This window comes from Macrobrachium rosenbergii, chromosome 36 (genome assembly GCF_040412425.1).
Source record: "Macrobrachium rosenbergii isolate ZJJX-2024 chromosome 36, ASM4041242v1, whole genome shotgun sequence".
Lineage (NCBI taxonomy): Eukaryota > Metazoa > Arthropoda > Malacostraca > Decapoda > Palaemonidae > Macrobrachium > Macrobrachium rosenbergii.
In genome coordinates this window covers 11085418-11112865 of record NC_089776.1, presented here as the reverse complement: position 1 = coordinate 11112865, position 27448 = coordinate 11085418, and the positions used below count along the sequence as shown (strand labels likewise).

The window sequence follows — 27448 nt, the reverse complement described above, 5'->3', positions numbered from 1 at the left end:
CATTTTGCAGTTTTTACGATTACCAAAAATCATTTCCCTCACTTAATTACTTTTTTGATAACTATCACACAATTCTAAGATTCAGATTAAACATTAACAAGGAAAAACTAGGTAGGAAGGAGAGGTCATTTGGGGGAACCCTGTCTCTCACTCCTTATCACCTCAAACTTTACTTTTATCTCCAAAGAAATATGTTCTCTCACCCAAATCAGCAAGAGAAAGGGAAAATAAAAATTACAGGGCTACAAGATACACAACTCAGCAGACATACCCTAGTAAAGGGAAAACCAGATGTACCAATGTGATGTCATTATGCCCAAATGAGGACTTGTGGAGGCCTTAATGACTTCACTGAAGCTAAACGTTTACTTCACTGACTGAAATAGATCCACGTGATGTGGTTGGCTTCACTTACACGAAGACCATTAAAGAACAGAAAAGGCAAAGGGATTGAGAATGATGTCCCTACTACAGTTGACACCCGGGGATTTGCGGGGGATGCGTACCACTACCCTCCGCAAATACTTAAAATCCCTCTAAAAATGCTTAAAACTGCCTATTTTGATAGTTCGAACCACCAACAAACCCTCTAAAAATGCTTATACCTGAATATTTTAATAGTTTTATCACAAAAAGTGCATTTAGTCATGAAAATTATATGAAAATAAAGTAATTTGTGAATATTTCTCTATGAAAAATATAATGAATAAGAGAATTTTCCGCAAATAGTGTATATACTGTATGTTCCACAGAGAAATCCGCGAATGGGTGAAGCCGCAACTCCATAACCATGAATAGGCAGGTTCCACTGTATTTTTCAATGTGTTTGCTTTCCATTTCACCTCTGGCTTGTCTGGAACTTAGAACCATGGTTTTGTTATTGAAAAAACTGACTGAAGCCTTGAAGGATTTGATTTCTTTACTACTTCCCCAACCCAACCTTAATCTTTTGCTTATGCTGCTGATCCTGTTCCCACTGTGGTTTCTGCTGTGCATCAGCATTTCAAGCCACATACTGCTCACCAATCCTCTGCTATTCTTCCTATTACTCCAGCATACTTCAGCAGTTTTTCATCAAGTACTTCTCACCCTAGCAATGTTAAGTCATTCTCCCTAAACACAATTATTCCTTTTAATTTAACTCTCAATCTCCATCTCTCAAGTCTTGTCCTCACTCACTCAAGTCTGTTCATCTTTTTACAAACTACACTACAACTATAATTCTCATCATGGTTATGGTGATCAATGGTATCACATGCAACATTGCACACAAATTTATATTGATAATTCCATACAGGCAGACATATCAATAGGCTAAATAATGGACAGTCATTTGCATAGCATTATCTGCTATAAAAAAGCACAAGTACAGGTGATCCACCGAGATCCGTCAAAAAGGGAGGACCCCAGTCTCCTTACACTGCTGACATGTTTCCCTTCCTCGAAGGTAACTCATGGATTATTGATACCCTTGTATCAATAATCCAGTGTAATCCAGTGGTATGTTCTGATTTTCCTTTTGCTATAAATAACAGAGTAAAAGACGGTGAATACCGTAAACATGGATAAAGACATGAGCATAAACAAAATCATAAGCAAATGGTGGTAAATATTCCAATTGTCGACTAGTGACGATTTAGCACCAACGGATACCCTATGCACAGAAACTCAACGTAAGGTAAGGATAGCCTAACCCTAGGCTACTTAGCCTGCAAACTGAGGGTTTACAACATGAGAAATCCTTTCAAGACCTAACTAGGACAGTCTAACTAGCCTGTCAGTCAAAGACAAGCTAAGTCAGACTAGCCCACTAACTTACCATCATAAACCTGTTCAAAGGCTGGAGTCGCAACGCCAGTTAGTATGATGGAACAAGGTCTGTTAAAGCTAGACTAGCCTGAATGTGCAGTTAGTCTCAGGCTATTTATGAGTCTCTTCGGTCGACGGTACCTCGAGACCTTAACCTAAGCTGCTGACAGTAGGCCAGACCTGTTCATTGGTAGGCAGTCTACACCCATAGGCCCAGAACGCGCAAGGCTGACGTCAGTCTCATGATAAATCAAGTCTGGAAAGGGATGTAAATCCATCGTGTGAGAATCCGTAACGCCATCGATTACGTTACTGCGGTATGTGAGTCGTGACGCAACCAGCGGCTCTATACCGTAAGATGGGAATCGGGAATGGATCGGGAGATCTGGAATGTTTATGGTTTTAGTCCCATTGTCATAATGGATATATTTTCGTTTGTGGTCGCTTAAAAACAGCTTTTACGATCATTAAATCATAAATCTATATATAAAAACTATTTACTTAGGATTATGATAATTATGACTTAATTTTAGTATTTATAAAAGAGATTCAAATCATTGTTACTTAACCTGGATATAGGTAAGAAAATCAATGTTTCTGTTTGTTTTACGGCGTCACATTTCAACGCATCTGTTGTTTTTATCATGTTTCTGCATAGTAAATTCATTTCCAGCAACTTTCGGTTTATCTTTTTCTTTCCTGTATTATTACTACCACCTTTAATATCGCCGTATAACAACCGACTTCTAAAAAGAAAATGGAATGATACACAGCATTACAAAGAACGTCGGATATAAATCAAAATACATAAACGGAATCTCGGAATCTCTGAGGCACAGTTTTCGTTTTGGTGTATGATTTATCTGATTACCAGAAAATAATGGACCAGTGGTATCACAACACTTCCTTACTATAGCGATGAGATATTATATGAATGAATTTTATATATATATATATACAAGCATTATATATATAGTATATTTAATATCCATATTCGCTATATATAAATAATTTATATTTTATATATATGTATGTATATTTTTAGATGATATATATATATATATATATATAAATATTATATATATATATATATATATATATATATATATTATAGCTATAGGTTATATTGGATATATATATACATTTATATATAATATATATATATATATATATATATATATATATATATATATATATATATATATATATATATATATATATATATATATATATATATATATATATATATATATATATATATATATATATATATATATATATATATATATATATATATATATATATATATATATATATATATATATATATATATATATATATATATATAATATGTATATATATATATATATGTGTGTGTGTATATATACTCATAATAATTTCCGTAAAACAAGAAATTACTCGGTAAATCATTGACAACAGATCCATCGGATGTATCCTGTTATACAAATTTTGTGGATTAATAGCCTACATATTTAGAATATATTGTGAATACATAACTACACTATTCGGAATTCAAAAGAATGGGATGGAAAGACAAAACTAAACGAAAATGTAATGAAGAAACATGGGGATCAAGAATCAATTCTTGATTTCATGAGCTTCAAAATGGTCTAAAATTTTCGGAGCGGATCAGAGCTAAATTGTAGAGGCCAGTTTTATTCATTTGTTAAGGACACTGATTTATGAATTTGCAATAAAGGTAAAATGCACAGTACTTTTCTATTATTGTGGTAGTACAAGGAACGGTATTTCACCTACAAGAGTTATTGAACATGTAAAATTACTACAATTGTCCGTCTGAAAGAATGAAAATTCCTGGAATGTCGTTTGCTCGCTTTCCGCTTGCTTGCTTTATGGAATCCAAAATATAAAATTTTAAAATGCTGCTAGAATAATCCTCTTTAAGAGAAACATAAATTGCTCAATGTTTGTGAGAAAACAGCTCTAAAAATTAAGGAAATTAATAACAAAACTTCATTCTAACGTTAGCTGTTCAGTAAAAGTAAAGACGTAAGCAAACAAAAAAACGAATCGGTGAAAAAAAGTTAAATTCCTCAACAGTTTTTCGACGATTGCAGTTTTGTAAAGAACATAATCATACAACAACAACAACCGTCTTTTGACCCGTAAACAGTTCCAAGATTTTCAAACACTTGTAAATCAGGAAACTGGTTAGTCGTGTTACTTTGTGCCCCATTTCATCACGTCGTGAGGACTCGATTCACATCACCCACTTTTAGCAGAACTTTAGCTACCTCTCCCCGAGTCTCCCGTTGCCATTAGTATGGATAAAGAAAACAACACCAGTTAGTTTCTGGCGCGGCCAAATTGCCGCTGAAGCACCTATCGAAGAAAACTGAACTTGAATACAACTTACATTTTAAAATCATCGAGAATCATCACGTCACAAGGTGGGAGGTAATAAACGAATGTGTCTCAGCTTCCGTTGAAAATGGCAGATTGGTTAAAAGGACGAGAAACCATGAGATGAAAAGAGACGGGGAAGAAACAAAAGTGGGTTTAATCACGAAGGAAACGAAAGCGCATAAGAAACAGAAAACGGAAGCAAAAAGAGGAGATAAACAAGGATTCTACAGTAGAACGAGACACTTGGGAGAATACTCTGATCGCGGACGCTACAGCGATATACGAGCGGTTGATTCATTGTTGAGTTTTCAACTAACAATGAATCAACTAAAACAGGAAGTCTCACTTTATTTCAAACCCGACACGCTCCCTATTCCTTCTTGAACATGGTTCTTGCTGGCTTCTTAAATTGCACTGCAGTCGTAACGTCATTCCATTACCCCTAACATATTTTCGTTGCAAAAGTCTTATTTTTCAAATAGTTCCCTCTCCACCATGTTTCTCATTGTGGTGTGAAAGCATTTATATACTCCGGCAGGTGATAACATAGAAACTTAAAGCGGGAGTTTTTTTTTTTTTTTTTTTTTTTTGTAAATAAACTACGAGAACTTTCACATGGTCATGAAGCTACACTATAACAAGTCTAAAATCATCTGTCCATTGAATATCCCTGTTGAAAATGTTTTGAATTGCTGCAAAGATAAACTGCTTCATTAATTGGAAACGTGCCACCATTTCTTAGGAGTTTATGTCCACATTCAAGGGTAATTACTACCTAATGAAGTCAAAAAATGATAAAAATAATGTGCTTGATTAACAAGATAAACAGAGGCTTCAATCTTCTCACCTCAGCATCCTTCGGTGAGGCCCAGCACGGGCAAATGCCTACGTCATCCATTGAAGCTAATAAAAAACTTGCTAGGCTACTGTGTCAGTCAGCAGCCTCTTTGGCAACGATGCGTCCTGACCGAGCAACGGTTTCGAGCAGACAGACCTCTCTTGGCAATGGAAGGGTTTAAGCTAAAACTGCCTGAGCTGTCATGCCAGACAGGTCAATACTAATTTTTTCGAAACCACTTCTCTTAGGTTACCTAATAATAACCTTCGGTGCTCTTCGGAGTGTCAAAAAAAGTTCATTGCGCAAACTCTGAGTCATGCACAGCGCCGGCGATTTCGTTTTTCTTTGTCTCTGTCCGAAGGCACCCAGGGAGGGACCACCCCAGAAGTTTTTGCGTCCGAAGTCGATTTCTCAATTTTTATTCTCCTAAATAATACCTGTTCGCGGTTTTTTTTAATACTTTGCTCAATATTCGGGGATAAATCTGGCATTGCTTTTGTAATAACTGTGATTGATTTTTTGCATTTTTATGGCTTAATCCAGTTACAGCAAGCTAAGCAGAATTATCTTCACTAAACATTTAGTCAGATTTTTAAACTGGACTGAATCCATCGACTCGACGTAAGCGCATGCGCACTTACACACAGACAAACTTTCTTATCGTCGCACAGATATACCATCTTACGCACGAAACTTGATGACTCACCTGTTACGCATATAGCCTTATGTTTCCTTTGCGTTACTCGTTCTGGATATTAATAAAGAATATGAAGGAATGGGAAAATAAACCTACTGAATTTCTATTCTTATATTCTCCCATTATCTACGGAATGACGTCTTGGCCCGTGGATGAAGAAGGGTTAGTCTACGCAGTTTTCATCATATTTAAAGTTGTAGCCACTGAATTGATGTAACAAATCACTGTTATTTTATCTATTTATGTATGTATGTACAGGAATTGATACGTGTTTGTACACGATATCTTATCATGACAAGCTAAGATATTACCTGCCATTCATTGGATAAAAAGGTTTAAACCTTCACGCGCTGTGCTCGATGAAAGCATCCAGTGGTCCCAAAAAATAAGGACCCGAGGAGGGTACATGGTAAGAAAAGAATAAGAGAGAGAGAGAGATAAGATGGATGGGAAATGCGCTTTACGCCACCAGGCATAACAAACTGTTTCATGAGGTGAAACTAATTGACGTTATACTGACCCAATACCGCACTGGCAGTCAGCCGACTATATCATCTCACTGTTATAGAACCTTTTCCTGACTAGCGGAGGTCCACACGTCGGATAGAACGAAGCCTTTAGCTATTATGCTGATATAAAAATATGAATGTGTACCCATGTAATGAGGCAGAATATAGACTTTTTTTAGGCCATAGGCTTAAAGTTGAGACCCATGAGGTCATTCAGGGCTGAAACGGAAACTGGCAGTAAAACGGTTTGAAAGGTGTAACAGGAGGAAAATCTCAGAGTGGCACTATGGATCAATTGTTAGAAGAGGGTTGAGGAAAGTAAGATGGAAGATGAACGGAGGTACATTAGAAAGAATGAAAGGGGTTCCAGCTAGGGGGCCGAAGGGACACTGCAAAGAACCTTGAGTAATTGCCTACAGTGCACCGCATGAGGTGCACTGACGGCACTATCCCCGTACGGAGCATGTAATGCGGTATTCAGTCTTCTAAAAGTGACGCTTAAAATTTGCAAATAAAATTAGGATTGTTTATTGATTGTAAAAATTTTACATATTTTCCATAAGAGATACGGTAATAAATATGTTGGAATAAATACGAAAATAATGCATGTAAGAAAATATTCGAAATGAAAAAGAAAGAAAGAAATGTATATATCCGCAACGAAAGTATTTAGTATCTACATGTATTTAAAATAGACAGGCTATATATGCCCACTAATGTTATTCCCATATGAATAAAGCATTACGTATTATTACCACATGACTAAACTCTCAGTAGGCAAACTATTGCTACCATTATAATAAAGTAGGCAAGAATGTCACCCTACAATAATACATTAAATTTTTGTCAGCACGCAACTGTGAGATGCAAAAGCATTCTGCCACTCTTTCTGCAGACTTGGCCATACTGACTTGGGGACCCCTACGTGTGTGTGATATGTTTACTATTTCTCGGGAACCTTTTTTAATGATCAGGCAGGGTAGCGTATTTACTGCACCTTTGACACCATATTTTGTGGGACACGCTCAGTCGTGGTTTATTGCTTAGCGTGCTTCTCCCTGGGATTCGTTACGTCTCTGCAGTAATTTGCGCGGAGACTTACCTTATCCAGTTCAAGCTTAATGGTTAATTAAGCTCGCTATGCATTAATTATATTAATGGCATGCAATCGTTACTTTTAATTTGCCTATCATGTACAGGGGTTTTTCCGTAATAATTAGATTTAGAAGTTTCTCTAGTTCATTATAGTCAATGACAGATTTAGGTACTGCTGAATTTTACACTGGTGTGTTGATTTTACACATTTCAAGTGGATTCCTTTATTGTGACAGATGAATTTAAAGGGGACTGTTATGGGTGGTTTTACAGTAACATGTTTTAGAAGAATATTCATGAGAGTTAATTCGCAATATTTGGTCAGTTAAATCCTTTATATTCCTGGAAGGTGAATTTGACACAAGCTGAACCGTTTGCTCCCAAGAGAGGTAAGGCCCGATCCAGATCGTTTAAACAGCTACACAGAAATAAAAAGTTCAGGAGTTTTGCAGACCTTGCAGTGTCCTGTTTAAAAGTGGTTTGGTTTGCATAAGAGTTCTGTCAATACTGAGAGCGAAGGACACTTTAACACCTCACCTTCATTCGTCCTTTTATTGAGTTTAACTTGTTTACAGAAATTTAGAACCGTTTATTACTGCTGTCTTAGAATTGTCAAGGTTTTCCCTGCTACACTGGGCGGTGTCAAGTAAATTTGGCTTCCGGGGTGACCTGTGTTTCATTAATAAAGAAGCACGTCACTCCTACAGAACTTTATATGTATGGTCGTAAATTACTAAATGATGGGCATAAAAGTACATGCTTCTTACTGATATATTTACAGTGGTACAGTAATTTCGAAGTTTTACCTTGCACGGAACTCTTTGTGTGTGTGTGTGTATGTGAGAGAGAGAGAGAGAGAGAGAGAGAGAGAGAGAGAGAAAGTTCATAGGGTGCTTTATTACGACAGCTCATCATAGTTGCAAAACAGATCGATTCGACACGATTATCGAAAACAGGCTCAGGGAATCCGAGACTCAGAAGCTGTGACCTTTAACCTTCGACAACAAAGTTTCGTGACACGAAACTCGGCGTTAAATGGATCACGAATGGAGAGTAAAAGGATCACCAAGCACTTGAGAAACATTGCGCAACTGCAACTTGCTACTGCAAACTACTATCGCAACTTGATATTGCAACTCACTATTGCAACTTGCCATTTCAATGTGTGATTCCGACTTGCTATGGCAATTTGATATTGCAATGCGTTGCTGCAACTTACAATTGCAACGTGCTATGGCAACTTGCTATTGCAATGTATTACTGCAACTCACTATTGCAACTAGCTACTACAACTTACAATTGCAACTTGCTCACTAAAACTTGCTATCGCTACTTTCGACTGAAACTTAATATTGCAACTTACTATTGCAGCTTGCTAATGAAACTTGCTATTGTGACTTACTATCGTAACTTACTGCTGAAACCTACTATTGTAACTTCCCACTGCAACTTACTATTACAACTTGCCATTGCGACTTTTATAACATGCTACCGCAACTTTCTTTTGCAGCCTGCTACTGCATCTTACTATTGCAACTTGCTTTAGCAGCTTACCACTGCAATTTACTACTGCAACTTGCTATAGCAACTTGCTTCTGCACCTTACTATTACAACTTGCCACTGCAACTTGTTCTTAAGATTGCACCTTACGAGAATCAGCCACTGCCGGAAGCGACACTCACAGTACTGTTAGGTCAGGGTCGTGTTTCCAATAAAAAGATAATTTATCGGGAGGCGTTTCATGCGGGAGGGTCATTACTGCGTAACCCTCATTACCCCGACGCTTTCCTCTGAGAAAGAAAGGGTTGGTTCTTTGTTCACTTGGTTTGTTTTTCTGGAGACATTCTCGTGGCTGCTGTTTTGAGTTATGGGAAGGATAGATGGGAAGAGTAGGCTACGACTACGCATGAGCGGAAAACACACACATATACCTCCCAGCCTCTCTCTCTCTCTCTCTCTATGTTTTCCTGTCTGTCTGTGTCTCACTCTGTTTTACATATGTGTGTGTGTGTTGTGTTTCTAAATATTTATACTCTATATATATATATATATATATATATATATATATATGTGTGTGTGTGTGTGTGTGTGTGTGTGTACCTAGCGCTCTTGTTTCTTTATATACGCTTCTTCAGGGCTTGTGTGCATGTTTTCATGTTTGTGTATCTGCCTAAATCCTGATTCAACACATTTCTGTTACCACAAATAAGTTATTATAGGCCTATTCATCCTTTAACTCCTGATGAAAGACGAATGTTTTGGGGAATCAAATATTCCTAAGAACTTTCATAAACTCGAAGAAATACCAATCAGCCCTCTGAATATGAAACATTAATCATTACTGTCTTTACATGCATGCGCTTCAAGAATATATTAATTCGCATATCAGTCCATCTTTTGTTTTTTCCACTCTCCAAATTGTCCTTAAAACATCTAGCTTTTGGAATCACAGTTAAAATTATTTTCGTCACTCTCAGTGAATGAACAAATGACTATCAAGGTTAATTATTTTTACGCATACGCCAACATTTTTTTTTTTTTGTCAAACTTTCAACCTCTTCATTTTTCCTGTCAACTGGGTTTACCCCACACGTATTTAATAAACAGTTCATCCCAACAGCATTCACTTTTTGTTACCTTATAAATAACCAAACTTAACTGCTATAAAGTAAGATTGGCTAAACAATTCTTTAGTATAGGCCTATGCCAGCGTATGCACCGATAAGACCTGTCTGGCCGCACTACTCTATGATTCATATTTTTTCACTCATTCTCATGCCGCTGAAAAATATATAAAACATAGATTAACTCTCAGAATTTCTTGCTTGCTGATATTCCCTTCTAATTTTCTTTTCTCATAAAACTTTTTTTAGGTTTTCATCAGTCTTGAAATCATCACCTTACTGTCATGTCAATAATCCTTGCTTTATGATCCGTCCACTCAATCTTCTCTTCAGTCATCAATCTGATTATTCGCTAAACTCCTTCATCAATTTACGCAGAAACTCAGGCAACCTCAGGGTTCATAGACCTTTGTAATAAAATTAGCTAAAATTCTTTACCTCGACATCAACAGAAACACCTGGCTACAAATTAATCGAATAGTGGCGACAATGTTCACGTGACACTATCATTTATATAAGTCACACTATCATTATATCTAAGTGCCACGTACTTTTATCGATACTTGCTAGTAACAATCACCATTGTTGCTAGTAAAAACTTGAGTCTCGACGGAAAATCTACGGAGATTACGTTACACTTTTCACTAGTGCAATAGTTTCAATTACCTTTTTGATGCCGTATACATTTTTTGCTCCACAGCAACAGAGAGTCTGAATCGAGTTAAAAAGTATAATATAAAGATCTACAAATAGCCTCTTTGCTACTGTATAAATTTTCTACTCAAGAGCTACACAGACAGAGTTAGAACGTTTAATATAAAGATCTATAAATAACAGTTTCGACACTGTATACATTTTTTGCTCCAGAGCAACACAGTCTAAATCGAGGTACAAAGTTTAATATAAGGATCCATAAATAACCTCTCCGATACTCCAGAGCTATACAGGCAGAGACTAAATCGAGTTAGAAAGTTTAATATAAAGATCTCCATTTTGTGACGACTGAACTTTTGGAGGAGTTGAACGGATAAACAGACACCAAGATTATCTATCTATCTATTATTATTATTATTATTATTATTATTATTATTATTATTATTATTATTATTATTATTACATCGAAATATGCTAGAATTCACCACTTGAGTGGTACGTTTCCAAAGAATAGGCAATTCATACGTCAAAGAAAAGATAAAAATTAATAAAGATCAAACGGGAACAAAACGAAGAATGAATAACGAATGATAACAATGAGATGATTTAGATTAATAAGCGTTGAATTAAATAATGAATGCAAACATACCGCGGCTTAATATATTCATAAAGGCTGCATGAAAATATTTGTCCGGTCTCTCTGATCCGATTATCTCATTAAAATCACGTAAAAATTCGGACATAGATCCTTCTGCGTCTCTTTAAAATTTGTCAAGGATCCTGTTATCACTCCTAAACCAAAATGTGGAAATTTTATTATTTTACTCAAATGCCATCAATCATATCCTTTACATTATTTCAATTTAAACTTACGTAAATTACAGCACCATTAGTTACAGAAAATTAAGGGCTTGTAACCAGAATACATTACTAGAATAATCATAAGGACAACAGCACCTTGTACTGCAGCAATAATAATAAGGTCTTTTTATCATAAAACCACGTATAACAAACAACAAAATCATAACACTCAGAACATTACATAACATAACCTGCAAAAATGTGTGGGAAGTCACCTGGTTTATTTTGTCCAAGAACGTCATGACCTTGCAATAATAGATCATGGGATTCAAGACCATTAATCTTGTTCTGAGATGTGCAGCTTTTTTTATTTCTCAATTTGCATTCTTTTGGCGTTATTACCCCTTACCTCGCTTGGATTTCACTTCATTTTATATTGTGTTTGTCAAATATTCTTTCTCTTTATTTTTCTTTGCGGATGTTATCTCTTTTTCTTACTGGTTCATTTCATAAGTGTTACTTCGGCTTAAAATATCAGTTTTTGATTTTCATATTTATACAGATTTCAAGAAAGCACGGCTAAGTCCCCCTAAATATTCTCAGGGGTGAATCTGTAAACAAAAAAGGAATTAATTCAGTTTCTCTCTCTGCAGTTCTCATTGATTTCCGAATGGCCTTGATTTGTCTTTCAACTTCCCCATTCACTACGTCGAATAGTAGCGAGTTGCAGCAGTAAGCTGCATTAGCAATATGCAGTATTAAGTTGCATTAGCAAGTTGCAGTGTTAAGTTGCAATAGCAAGTTGCGGTTACACATTGTAATAGCAAGTTGAAATGGCCAGTTGTAATAGCATGTCGAAATAGCAAGTTGCAGTAGCAATTTGGGATATCATGTTGCAATAGTAAGTTGCAGTGACAAGTTGCAATTTACCAAGAGTCATCTTCGTCTAAAGGCCATTCAAATCAACACATTTTTATGACTTGTTCGTCTTCACTACCTTACATGACTTCCGTTACTTGACAAAATCCTCAACTTGTTTTCAATGAAAGGACACCAAAATTCTGTCTCAGTTTTTCTTTTACATTTAAAAACACGATCTCTTAGAGTACAAGCAACTACTGAGGCATCTCATCAATTTTACCAGCTGTAATTACTTCCAGTGTGTTAATTTCTTCAGCTTCAACAGTTTTTTTTTATATTTTCGTAGTAAAAAAAGCTACAAGATGTATCTTTCCCTAAGCAAGTTACTTTAGCATAAAAATTATTGCCTTGTCGCATTTTCAATATCAGCCTAGCAGTCTTAAAGACTCCTGAAGAATTTCTTTTTCATTTTCATTCTCACTTCACGTCTAGACCATATCCCTTACAAAACCCCCACTTCCTCTCCTAGAAACATTATCTCCATCTTTAAAATCTTCAATCTCAGAGCGCACATGCGCACTGGCACAAGTCCCATTGGTCTTCAAAACATTACATCAGCTATTCATTCAGTTAACTGAAGCCATTCGCGCACGCTATATTGCAATCGCTCTTCGCCTCCCCAATTTTATATTTTTTGCCTTTTCTGTTTATGCAGCACGCAACTGTGATTGAAATTAAGTGGTCTTTCTGTTTTGGGGCAACTTTGCTTTATGGGGTATTATGTCTTGTTGTTTATAGCACAATGGGGTCACATAATCCGGAGAATGAGGTCAATTTGTCTGTGGACAGGTCACTTCGGTGGCTTTCTGCAGCTATGTTCTTAGACAGGTCACTAAGCGAAAGAGCCACTGTAGCCTAATGATTTAAACGTTTTTTTTTTATGTTAGATGAGGCAGGCCTTATGCCAGCAAGGTTCGTGTTGGTAAGAGTAGCCTTTGTGTTGTTCTTGCCTATACTTATAAGCACTGTGTTAGCGGCTTTTACGTATAAATGTATGTTGTGTGTTATGCATAAAGAATGCGTAGTTGCAACGCCATTAACATAACACCAACATTATAAACTTACTTCTTGCGATGCAATATTCTGGGTGTCTCAGAAAATATTTCTCTCCCTCCTTTCTCAGATTCTTGTTGAATTACTGAATATATTCTTTGTTTAAAGTACTAAAAATGCGCGGTACATTGTTTAAGAAAACTTCTCTCTCATATTAGCAATAACCATCTACTTGAGGACTCGAACCGCTGACAAGTGAAACGCCAGGCCAGCACTTTATGCAATCAATCACAGAAGGAATAAAGGAAGGGAACCAGCTTTAACTACCGTTCCTTTAACCATGAAACCATAGTTTCAACACACACCCCACCAGCAGAGAATGGATGCATCTATTTCTTACCCAGTATACTTTCTTATTATCTCTACTCTGTCATTGCACAAACACACACACACACATGCTGCATATGCACACTAATTCTTCTTAATGTTAAACTAAAAAAACAGCTTCTTTCCTTGCGGTGTTATTTAGGTCGATGGTTGCACGTTTAAAAAAGATTGTAATTCTAGTTTATAGCTTCTTACTCCGTTGCCTTAGATTTCTAATTTGTATCTCTGCATTTGCATGCGTTTTTTTATGTTTGTCTGTTGACTGAGTTGCCTCGAATATTACTTTGCTATCTTGTACTCTCCATTTTTTTTTATATATATATATATATATATATATATATATATATATATATATATATATATATATATATATATATATATATATATATATATATGTGTGTGTGTGTGTGTGTGTGTGTGTGTGTGTGTGTGTGTGTGTGTGTGTGTGTGTGTGTGATGTGTGTGTTGTGTGTTTGTTCCTCCAACGCAACACGGCTATTTCAAGCCGAAGCAAAATACATTTTTCTTCAAGTGGAATGTTCCACTTTTAAACGAATCTTTTTTAGGTATTGTCGATTTTCATTTATACACTTCCCAATTGGAATCTTGATAAATTTTGAAACAGTTGACGTTCTTGGCGACTTTGCAAGTTCTGTTGGAGAAGTTAATTATTCAGAAGAACCCACTGATTCCCAATAAACAACAGAAGGCTTGCTCTTGTTGACTGCACTTTAGTGCAATCTTTTTATTATGAATTTATAGTTTTTTTTTATTTTGAGTCTTATTTCTTAATTTTCCGTGGCGGCAGATCTTACCATAGATTTATGCACGGTTTTTTTTATACCATATTTCCAATACCTAAAATGATTACTCCGAAACTTGATCAATTTATTAACAATAAGAGTTTTAACAGAGAGAGAGAGAGAGAGAGAGAGAGAGAGAGAGAGAGAGTAGGAGGAGGAAGAATTGGTGTGATAGGAAAGGCAATGTTTAACCCATTATTGCACATTTCATGGCTACTTTGTCGTTCACTTAAGAAAATTACACTCCATATCTTATAATCCATTCCACAAAAACATGACATGAAGATTAGCTATGTCAGGGGACGTCTATATAAATAGATTAGTAGTCTTTCTGAGAGAGAGAGAGAGAGAGAGAGAGAGAGAGAGAGAGAGAGAGAGAGAGAGAGAGAGAGAGAGAGAGAGAGAACTGTACTAATGCAGGTTGTATCATACTGTGCTATATCCACGTGGTCTCATTGTCAGCATGTGTTCCTTACCTAAGGGGGTTTGAGATGGGTTGTGTTGGGGGAGGGTGTTGTTATAGGAGTTGGAGGGGGGAGGGGGAGGGGGAGGCAGCATTCTTGAGACACGCGAACAAGCAAGCCCTTTCCTTTCAGCAAAGATCAGATTGAACGTTTAGTCACGAACTTCCCTTTATACGGATCAAAATACTCATTTTATGTCCTTTCTTTTAGGTCACCGCCGCAGTGGAGCCCTTGCGTATTATGCAAATAACGGAGCTGAACAGTTCTTCGTGTCCTCGAAATCTTTCTCATTTACTTTTTATCCATTTTTTTTCTATTTGCATTTACATTGATGGAAGAACATGGCAAGATTCATTTGCCGTAACTTGGAACCCGGAACCCACTTTACTTCTCAAGTATGGGTCTATCCAATGTCTAGAGAATTCTGGAGAATATTCTCTAGACCTTGGGTCTATCGAACTTGGTTTGCGTAATATAAGCCTAGACCGAATATACGTAATCCATTTTTTATACCATAGCTCGCATAGTACTATGGCTTCTTTCCCCCTTTCCATGAATACTATAATGACATAGATCAGGAAGTGTATTTAATTCTCGTCGTGTAATCATTGGCTTTATATTGTGAGAGTTCACTGCTTGTAAGGACAGAGAGAGAGAGAGAGAGAGAGAGAGAGAGAGAGAGAGAGAGAGAGAGAGAGAGAGAGAAACTGACACCTCTAAGACATAACAGAATGATAAATATTGGACTGAAGGAGATATTCAAGTGATTTTTTTAAGAACAGTCAAACGTAACCACAAAATGGGAGAGAACATCAAGTGTTACATTTCATTAGAAACTTCAAACATATGACGAAAAAGAATACAGTGAAGAAAACGTGATGTAATCAAATCTTTTAACTTTAAATTAGAGCTGCAACGTGCAGAAATTAGTGTAAATTTAAATTGGAGTTAGAACTTGCAAAAATGGTCTGAAAGCGTCGCCTGCTGCTGAGACTTTATCTTACGCTAGTAACATGTGGGAGTTGGTACTAAAGGCGGTTGAAGTATGAAAACACTACGGCGTGTTTGGTAAATAGGCTAAATTTAGATATTCAAAAGTGCTTTTCCCAATGCCTGAGAACTTAATATATCACCGCCCCTACCCTGATTACTAGCATTTATAAAATCGAAGGACCGAAGCAGAGATATGGCCAGTGAAGGCCAGACTATTTTTCGATATTGGTGTTGAGAGAGAGAGAGAGAGAGAGAGAGAGAGAGAGAGAGAGAGAGAGAGAGAGAGAGAGAGAGAGAGAGGCAGGCGCCCTTCCTCTCAAAAGAGCAAATCAATCAAAAATGATTTACATACCAAGTTGAGAAAGAAACAAACCACATTAGAAATACGATAGGCTAAGTATTAAACTGAAAGCTCTGTGCTAGACTTAGCTTTTATTAATCTGCCTAAGGTATGTACTGAGTTTGTAGTTTCTTGCTACAATTAGATAAAAATGTCAAGAAAACTTCCTGTATATATATATATATATATATATATATATATATATATATATATATATATATATATATATATATATATATATATATATATATATTATTTTAATCTTACTCATAACTTTACTTATTTATTACATCATAAATCCATTTCCTTAGGAAGAGGATGTTTTCTGAGAAAGCCTAAACAACAGTCACAATCCCATTCCTATTTCAGCATCTAAACGAATGATGAATTTCGGCAGAAAACTTCCACAACTCAGACCTCTAGCTGTCAGAGTCCGCACAACCGCCTGCGCATGAGAAAGCAGTTGCGATAACCGAATATCAGGAACCAGCAAATATTTGTGCACGAGGTTGTAAAAAGTATTATATTTTCTTTTTATCGGAGCTCATTACTCAGAGAATATTATTCTTTCAAAATAGCTGTCGTATCGTTGGCTCGGCCTTCGATTTCCTAGACGTTAGAACAAAGCGTTTTTGTTTTTTCAGTGTTTTTAGTGAGTGTGCAACTTAATGGCTAATTTTCGTTAAATCAATGTTCGGTAACAAAGCCAAACAAAGCCATTAAAATTTCTAAAATATTTAAGTGTTATAGATTTACTTCTTTGTCTCCCTTGTATTTACGCGTGCTTTATTTTTAGTTTGAAAATAATTACCGGTCCCCTGAGACGCTGTTTCTTATGAGTCTATTGTCGGAGCGTTCAGTTGATTTAGCCGGGGCTTGCTCGTTAGCAGTTAAGTGTAAAATCAACTTTACTCTGAATAGTTTCGAAGCGTTTGGCAAAAATCAAAGGCTGTTTTTTTTAAATTAATTTAGTCGACTTTTCTTTGTTCAATGTTGATATGTCTGTCGCGACGTATGGGCCTAAATACCTACAGTAGGGAACTGAAGATTATTAGTTCCTTATCGTGTATTGCTGCGCTGTTAATAAACACACCTGCAGTGAGTTATAATCACAGCGGAAAAATCTGTAATAATAATAATAACAATATAATAATAATGGCTAGTGAACGGTGTTTTCTGTCTCAAGGTCCTAGCTATTAACGTGGAGCAGCCGACTAGCAGAAAGAGAAGCATATTTGTTAAGAAAAAATATGACGAAGCAACTTTCCTATTCGTACATCGGAAGGTCGCTCAGTTATAAATGAGGTGATCACATGCTAGATTAATATATTCTTGGCGTAGATACCACGAAAAGGTTGTTTGGCGGAGACAAACAGAGAAAGAGAGAGAGAGAGAGAGAGAGAATGATTTATACTCCTCGTTTAGAGAGTTAAATGGAAACAATTATCGAATCTCCCAGAGCCGTTACACAATGCAACGGACATGGCCACACGCACCTTGCTGTGTAAACAATGAAAGGCACGGCTTTCCCTCTGGTGTCCAGGCAACGAAACACCGTTTATACGTGAAATGATTGATTGTATAGTTCTAAATGACGCGTCATGGCTGTGCTCATTTGGTGAAATGGGTTTATTCAGCGTGTAGGGGACGGTTCGTATGGAACCTGAGCGTTTAATTCTTGACATGGAGGGTGAGTGTTATAAGACTAGTGGTAAATAAATGGATATTGATTTAAAAGTTTCCTACAGACTTTTTAACTTATTAAAGCGTAGCCGTCACAAGCAAGTACCTACACATTATGTATTAGATAACAGCGAACGCTGAAGGTTTAATATTGTTTATCATACATTTGAAATTATTATACATCGTTTCATATCTTTACGTATCAGGGAAGTATGAAGGAAAACTGAATGAAATAGAGGGAAAGGAAAAAATAAAAGGAAGAACAATTTAAAATAGGTAAAAAGAACACCAACGATACATAACGTAAAATCTCGCGAAAGGAGTTATCGTGCAAGATTAACACAAAACAGCACAGAAGGGGTGTGGTTCCTTAAGCTTTGCTCTTTTGGAAACTACTTAACTCTGGTCAGGGGAATATGGATTAATTTTCAAGCGCGCGACCAGTTCTGAATTCGTTAGACTTACAGAGTGTAATTAGTGAGAGCGGAAATTTTTACACACGTCAGCAACATGATTCTTCTAACCTTCAAGCCACACTCAGATGTCATATGAGACGTGTTTACTTTATGTCTAATTTCCTAGCAGTTATGACTTGGGCCTTCGACGGATGGTCTCTTGTTTGTCAATTTTTCATTTTTTCATAAGATGTACTTTAACAGAAATCTATCACATTCACTATTGACCCCTGATCCCCCCTTCCAGCCAAGAGCAACCAGATTGGCTAAACAGCAGCACCATTATTCAGTAAATGTGCCTCCCTGTCGAACTTCTCAGTTGCTGAGGTTCTTTACTCCTCACACCGTTGGACTTTGGAACAGTGTCCCTGAGAACGTTACGCAACTGGAGCTTCGAAAGTTCAAGCGAAGATGCAACGCATTACTACCCTAAAACAATTCTCCTTTGTGTTTTAGTAATTTACTTACATCTTTATCTGTTTATTTATTAATTTGTTAATTTACTTTTCGAAAAACTGATCTCTTCTGTCTGTTTCCTGTTACCTTCTGTTACTTCTTTCAAATGAACACCATATTCTTTGGAAGCTTGAATTTCAATGGCCCCTGTGGGTTTGTTCCATATGAATAGGGTTCATCTTCTGAATGATAATAATAATAACAATACAAATATTAATGGCTGCCCAGAAGTCTATTTTGTTAACCAAGTCAATACAAGTACCAGAAATGTTGGTAGGAAGAAGGTTCAGTCACTGTTGCAAATTCGTATTTATTTCTCATCATTTCAGAGATCTTTCAGAGAGCATAAACTTTAATTACTAACAGCATAAGCCAGTTACACTCCCAGACTTCCTCAGCACGAAAAGATAAAGAATTGCTACATAAACGGACCTTTACTAAGAACTGCTATATCGACTAGGCGTTAACTCACTCACCACGCCCACTAGGACGAAGGAGAACCCCGAATCAATGACAAGGTAAGCAAAAGGTCGCCCTTACGTAGGTTGCGGGCGTCAGTGCGCTGTAATGAGACAGTACATGATCGTATTGAAGCCGTTTAATTTGCTTATTACTGAAGCCATTTCATTTGCTTATTACTAATTCACTTTGCGTTATGGCGGGGCTGGGGGGAGGAGGGGGAGGGACTTTATTGTCTATGAATATGCATACGTGTGGATACTCGTAGGTAGACTGTGTGTGTATGTATGTATATGTACACACGTGTGTTTATAAGAAATTGCTTGCAGAACGTAGTATGAACTAATACGGTCTTGCATAAACTGCTACCAAGCATGCAAGAGAAATTAAACGAAGTGTGCAAGACATGGCAGCACCATGCTTAAAATAAGTGTTCGATTTGTATATCTCGTTTGTGAATGATATTTTTGTCTTTCTTATCATCCGTTTTGGAAACTCCAAAACCCAGATGAAACATTCTAACGCATGCATGCACATGGACTACATAATTTAGACCAACGACCAAGCAATGGGACCTACGAGGTCATTCAGCGCTGAATGGGAAATAGAGTGTAAGAAGGTTTGAAAGGTGTAACAGGAGGATTAAGTATATATACCTTAGTTTTACCAGACCACTGAGCTGATTAACAGCTCTCCTAGGGCTGGCCCGAAGGATTAGACTTATTTTACGTGGCTAAGAACCAATTGGTTACTTAGCAACGGGACCTACAGCTTATTGTGGAATCCGAACCACATTATAGCGAGAAATGAATTTCTATCACCAGAAATAAATTCCTCTAACTCTTCATCAGCCGGCCGCGGGAATTGAACTCCGGTCCATCGAGTGACAGTCTGAAGCTCAACCGACTCGGCCAACAAAGGGCTGTAACAGGAGGAAAACGTCGCAGTTGCACTGTGAATCAATTGTTAAGAGAGGGTGGAAAATAAGGTGGAAGGAAGAGAATATGAACGGAGGTACAGTAAGAGGAATGAAAGGGGTTGCAGCTACGGGCCGAGGGGACGCTGCAAAGAACCTTAAGTAATACCTACAGTGCACCATAAGAGGTGCACTGACGGCACTAGCCCCCCCCCCCACGGGGCATACAAGCTCATACACACATTCATACATAGATACAGACGTGAATAAATATATCTCGAGTAGCAAGGCAAAACTTATTATTATTATTATTATTATTATTATTATTATTATTATTATTATTTATTATTATTACTCACCAAAGAGGCCACTGGAAGATGAACCCTACGGCGTTCATTTATGGAACAAACTCAATACAGAAAGAGGAGATCAGTTATTATTATTATTATTATTATTATTATTATTATTATTACTGACTTGAAATTCAATTATTCGAAGAATATTAGCTCCCAAAGAATATGGTGTTCATTCGAAAGAAGTAACAGAAAGTAATGGGAAATGCAGAAAGAGATCAGTTACTAGAAAAAACATAAATTAAGAAGTTAAGAAATTAATAAATAAATAAATAAATAAAAATATAATTAAATTATTAAAATACAAGGAGAATTGTATTAGGGTAGAAATGCACTGCCACTTAGCTTGAACTTCTAAGGTTCCAATACGAGATAAAAGAAAAAGATAAGCATTCGTGTATATGTGAACATTTCAGCAAATAATGAGTTAGAATTTATCATTTAGGAGCGTGGGTTCCTTTTGTGTTGAAATCGATTCCCACTACTTTTCATGAAAGAGAAATAAGCTACGAGTCACCAGAACGAGTAGGTTACTCTAAGTGGTACATAATTGGCATTGTTTTGTTGATATTATCTAAAATGCAGCGCATTTTTAATTTTCTGTAAAAGAAAACTACTGTGCCAGCTTTGTCTGTCCGTCCGCACTTTATTCTGTCAGCACTTTTTCTGTCCGCCCTCAGATCTTAAAAACTACTGAGGCTAGAGGGCTGCAAATAGGTATGTTGATCATCCACACCCCAATCATCAAACATACCAAATTGCAGCCCTCTAGCCTCTGTAGTTTTTATTTTATTTAAGGTTAAAGTCAGCCATTGCCGTGCTTCTGGCAACGATATAGGACAGGCCACCACCGGGCCGTGGCTAAAGTTTCGTGGGCCGCGGCTCATACAGCATTATCCGAGACCACCGAAAGATATATTTATTTATTTTCTACTTGTTTATTTAAATTTAATTTGTAACATTCTGAATTCAATACAAAGAAGCAAATGGTCTCTCTCTCTCTCTCTCTCTCTCTCTCTCTCTCTCTCTCTCTCTCTCTCTCTCTCTCTCTCTTCTCTTTACGTGTTCTGAATGTGCATGCATTATCATTTATAAATATCAATCCTAATATCTTTAAGACAACAATAATAATAATAATAATAATAATAATAATAATAATAATGAGCAAAGCTTCCTGCTTGATCGTTGCATATTCAGGGGAAGAAGACCATTTCTGTAGACGCACTACAGGAGCCATCGTGGTATAAATTACTTGTAGATATTACCTCCATCGTGGCCTTCAGCTCTACAAAAAAAGGAAAAGACTCTTTTCTTAAGCTGGGCCATTCCCTCCTTAATTACTTTCGACTCTTGGGTAGAGGACCTTGAATAACATATTAAGACTGTTTAGTCGTGTTTAGAGTGGGTTGGCAAGGTACGTCCATGAGTAATTCGTGGATACTTTGGGTCTCTGTCTGTTTATCTGTCTATTTATATATGTATATGTATGTATGATTGTATATTCAAACGTCAATATATTGTGCGGTTTTCTGTTCGTCTTGTACATGTATCAAATGAAGTTGAGAGTATTGTATACAGGCATAAATACATAATTACATTTTGTATTTCTGTGCAAGTATGTCATGTATGTTTGTGTCAGTTTGGAAATACATCCGAGAGAGAGAGAGAGAGAGAGAGAGAGAGAAGAGAGAGAGAGAGAGAGAGAGAGAGAGAGAGAGAGAGAGGTGGATATCAGTAACTTTTCTTCGGAAAGTGATATTTTGTCGATAAGTTCTTCAGTAAAGAGAATCAGCCTAGGGAATTAATTCTTTAGACTCCGACGAGAGAGAGAGAGAGAGAGAGAGAGAGAGAGAGAGAGAGAGAGAGAGATGGATATCAGTAACCTCTCTTCGGAAAATGATATTTTGTCGATAAGTTCTTCAGTAAAGGGACTCAGCCAGCCTCAGTAACTTCTCTTCGGGAAATGATATTTTGTCGATAAGTTCTTCAGTAAAGAGACTCAGCCTAGAGAGAGAGAGAGAGAGAGAGAGAGAGAGAGAGAGAGAGAGAGAGAGAGAGAGAGAGCTGCTCTTCGTCCCGCATACTATTCACGCTTCACTTTCTTCATTCTTGAGTCGAAGTCTTTGATTAAATTTTCGTATCAGTGCTGGTTCACTTGACTGACTGTTGCTCTCTCTCTCTCTCTCTCTCTCTCTCTCTCTCTCTCTCTCTCTCTCTCTCTCTCTCTCTCTCTAAGTGGTTCCAGACTTAGATTTAACATTCTGAACGTTCGTGCCATTGACTCAGCGAGAGGCCATTGCGGCTGCATAGTTTCAGTAAAATATTATTATTATTATTATTATTATTATTATTATTATTATTATTATTATTATTATTATTATTATTATTATTATTATCCTAAAAAATTTTATTCTCAAATTGGCCATTTTTTTTTCAGAAGACTTATTGATATACTGTGAGTCTGAGGTCTCTATCATTTTGTTATTGGGATTGGAATATAAGATTTAGGACAAAGGCCAAGCGCTGGGACCTATGAGGTCATTCAGCGCTGAAAGGAAAATTGAGAGTAAAAAGATATTAAAAGTGTAAGCGGAAGAAAACGTCGCAATTGCACCAAGAAACAATTGTTAGAGAGGGTGGAAAGTAAGATGGGAGAGAGAGAATATGAACGGAGATACAGTGAAAGGGATGAGTGGCGCCTACGGTGCACTGCGTGAGGCGCACTGATGGCACCAGCGCCTACGGTGATTTTCTTTTCACTGACAAGAGCAGTGCATTTTGCAACGAAAGTCAATCAGTGACTCATTAGCTACCACAATATGTCCTTTTCCGGGATATATAATAAAGGGTTCTATATCAGAATGCAAAATAGAGAGACTTGACGCGCTCAATCAATCCCCAATTTCGTCAAGCCTTGTTATCACAAACGAGCTGCCAAATATAGCCACTTTTGCTCGTCGTTCGCATTCTTCGAAGGACTGGCAAGAAGAAGTTGAATACTTTTCTACACTGAAACTCGATATCTCGTTTTATACGGGCCTGCGTTTCTTTTAATCTCAGTGTTCATCTTTGCAAGAAACGGTATTTTATTTTTTTTTTTTTTTTGGCGTGTTCTTGAGATTCATGAGACACAACAAGGCGTAGGTCTGTCAATTAGTAATCAATACTGTTCGTTATTACTTCGTTTACCTGGTTACCGTGATGCGTCATTCATTTTCGCTGTCTAACTCCAGTCCGGGATGTAACTTTGATCAAACGTACATTTTTGAGATAGGTAACTTTCAAAGTTTACAGATATTCGAAAGAACGTTAAGCTCGTCCTGAAATCTTGGCTTTCAAGAATTTTAAAGTTTTAGCTTTAACTGAATAAGTTTGTCTCGTAAACTTACATTTCATAACTTTGAAATATTTAAGTAAACATGACATTCTCTCTCGTGAGTCTGTCTCTTAAAACTTAGAACTTTTCAAAAGAATATGAGTTTCCCGCGAAAAATCTGACAACTTTCTTCTTCTTTATAAAGTGCAGAGATTTAAAGTCAATATGAGTCCGCTCTCGTAAGTCACATTTGCTGGTGGACACGAACTCCATCCGCGCATGCGCCGTTTCCTCGGAGACGTTCGGGTAAACACAGCAATGTCGCAGGGGCTAATTCACCTGCAATTAAGACTCGAATTATCGTCCCTGTTGCTAGTGGGAAAGGCAGTGCGGTTTGGAATGACCACAACTTTAACGCGTGTTCCTAAAATATTCTCCAAGTCTGACTTGTAAAGAATTTTTTTTATGTATTTGCTAATATATATATGCATACATCTCTGGTACTAATTTATATACGCACACACATTATATATATATATATATATATATATATATATATATATATATATATATATATATATATATATATATATATATACAGTATATATTATATACACACATATATATATCCCTATATATGTGTGTACATATGTACACATGCATATTCAGTATGTGCGTATATGTATAACTGAATCACGAAAATATGGAACGTGATGCATATAAGGACAATAAGTCGAAAGGCCTAGCACCAATCCGTTGTTTCTCTTTCCTTTGTGGCATTGCCTTTTATGTATGCATATATATATATATATATATATATATATATATATATATATATATATATATATATATATGTATATATATATATATATATATATATATATATATATATATATATATATGTATATATAGGATCTATTTGTCAGTATACTAATACTAGTAGTTTCTTGCAAATATCAATCCACTGGTTTACTTAAGTTCGTGAGGAAACCAGCATCAATGAGAGAGTAAATATACACTATATCATTACGGCGTGTGAGTATATAAACAGACAAAATCTTAAAAAATCATTCTAATTACGCACACGACAACCATTACAGTTTTCATCTATTTACAAAGAAAGGAAATATTTCTTTCTCTGAACTGAATAAAGAATTTAGGCTAAAGACCAAGCACTGGGACCTATGAGGTCATTCAGCGCTGAAACGCAAATTGAGAGTAAAAAGGTTTGAAAGCTGTAAGAGAAGGGAAACCCCGCAGCTGCACTATGAATCAATTGTTAGGAGAGAGTTGAGGAAAGTAAGACGGAAGAAAGAGAATATGAAAGGAGGTACAGTAAAAGGAACGAAAGTCTTTCTCTGTAACATCTACCTCCGTTCAAAAGTCCCGTTCAACCGTTACCCAAGAAAAGAAGAAGGTCATTGATTATTTTTGTTCTGTTCCATAGGAGTCGATCCGGATTGAAGCGGTTTTTACAGCGTTCCGTCTTCGCTCTGCATAAAACATGCAGACAATGATGACATTGTGAATATTTGAACGCTCTGATGAGCGTTGGTGATTATCGCATGAAATTGCTGTTTAATTTGATGGTAAATGTTTTATAATATGTTGAAGGACCCGGATTTCGTGATGGTATAAGGAAGTGGTTCTTGACATTTTCCAGTGCCCGTATCCCTTGATATTTCAGAAAACTTTCTCGTGCCCCCATCCAATATAAATACTATACAAACACATAAAAGGATTAGTAATACAAACCTTGCTGGGTACGTGTCTCGTACCCCGAGGTTTAAGGTTTCGTACCCATTAGGGGTACAGGTACCCCAGGTTAAGAACCAGTGGTATAAGCGATCTTACTCAACAAAAACAAAGGTAGATGTTAAATCTACAATGAGGGTAGAAAAAAATGCGGTAAATTGGTAAAATTGTAGAAATCCTCTGCTAAGGAGGATTCCATGATGGCATAAGGCCATCTGAAACAATAAGGACAAGTAAAAGATGCGCCGAAGCTTCTTCGGCGCAATCGAGTTTTCTGTACAGCCGCTGCAGCTTATAATCAATGCCACCGAAAATAGATCTGTCTTTCGGTAATCTCGGTATAATGCTGTATGAGCCACGGGCCTATCCTACATCGTTGCCAGAAGCACGTTTATGGCTAACTTTAACCTTAAATAAAATAAAAACTATTGAGGCTAGAGGGCTGCAATTTGGTATGTTTGATGATTAGAGGGTGGATGATCAACATACCAATTTGCAGCCCTCTAGCCGCAGTAGTTTTTAAGATCTGAGGACGGACAGAAAAAGCGCCCACAGAATAAAGTGCGGACGGACAGACAAAGGCGGCACAATAGTTTCTTTTACAGAAAACTAATAACTGTAAATGTTATTCTACTTTGAGGGTAGACTGGAAAAAGGCAAAATGATTAAATAACAGAAAGACTCTGTTAAATGACATCACAGCACTTGGACCTGGTGTTGAAGCAGTCACTGAGTGTTTCTCCAGCGTGACAAAAGTAATTTACTTTATTATTTTCATGTCCGCGCAGAAGTGTCATGGGAAAACTTTAAGAGTCTCAGGAAAATTTATGACACTTTCCTTATGTTGTTTTTGATAACTTTTCTGTTAAGGTGGAATGGGGATTCTTGGTTGGTATGGATTAAGGTGGCCTTGTGCCAGTGCGTCTCCTTGCGCGAATTCGGGGTGTATGTGCGGTGAGTTGTGGGAAAGAATAAAAGGCCTGTTGTGGACCTCTGCACTCGGAACAACCACGTGGAACAGGTAGGTGTATGGAGTGTAAACATGAGAAAGATAATATACATATATATATATATATATATACATAATTATAATACATATATATATATGAGCTGTCGTGTATGTCCATAGAGCGTTCAGGCTAAACGCACAGATCAATTTTATACATTTTCTAACAGTTTTCCTACATAAACATTTTGCTGACCCATCGCCCCGTGCCTCCAACAAGAGCTTATAACCTTGTTTAACCTAACCCGACCAAAGGTACCGTATCACCTGACCAGGTGGGGCAAACGTTAAAAGACAAATCTTGACCTAACCTTCCTCTACCTTAAATAGCCTATTATGCAATGCATTACTACCTTAATAATACTCTCCTTGCATTTTAATAAACTTGTATCTATTTATTAATTAATTTTTCTTATTAATAAGCGAAATCTCTTTTTTTCTGTATTTTCCTTTACCTCCTCTTACTTCTTCCTAATGGACACCGTATTCTTTGGAAGATTGAATTTCAAGTCAGTGGCTCCTTTGGTGGGCTTGTTCCATATGAATAGGGTTCATCCTCTGAATAATAATAATAATAATAATAATAATAATAATAATAATTATGCCACGTCCTACCTAACCAAGGAGTCATCAGCGTACAGAATACGTAAAGGATTCATAAAGAATACATAAATTCGTGCAAGATCGAGTTTCACTCCTCCAGTATCCAGGTATGTATTATGGCTACATACA

At 36.7% G+C, this 27448-nt stretch overlaps 1 protein-coding gene across 4 annotated transcripts in view; it reads right to left on the bottom strand.

Annotated features, from left to right (window-relative positions):
- LOC136856615 (pecanex-like protein 4) overlaps nucleotides 1-27448 on the bottom strand; it is an 83685-nt gene that overhangs the window by 29872 nt on the left and 26365 nt on the right. For 3 of the 4 annotated variants that reach the window (XR_010858423.1, XM_067134548.1, XM_067134547.1), the window contains exon 1: nucleotides 1820-2176. The exons of the other annotated variant lie outside the window; for it this stretch is intronic. Coding sequence is in view for 2 of the 3 variants with exons in the window: in XM_067134548.1 (XP_066990649.1) it covers nucleotides 1820-1825 (6 nt within the window). In the remaining variant the exon portion in view is untranslated. Of the gene's footprint in view, nucleotides 1-1819; nucleotides 2177-27448 lie in introns of those variants that run through there. 4 annotated transcript variants of the gene reach the window in all.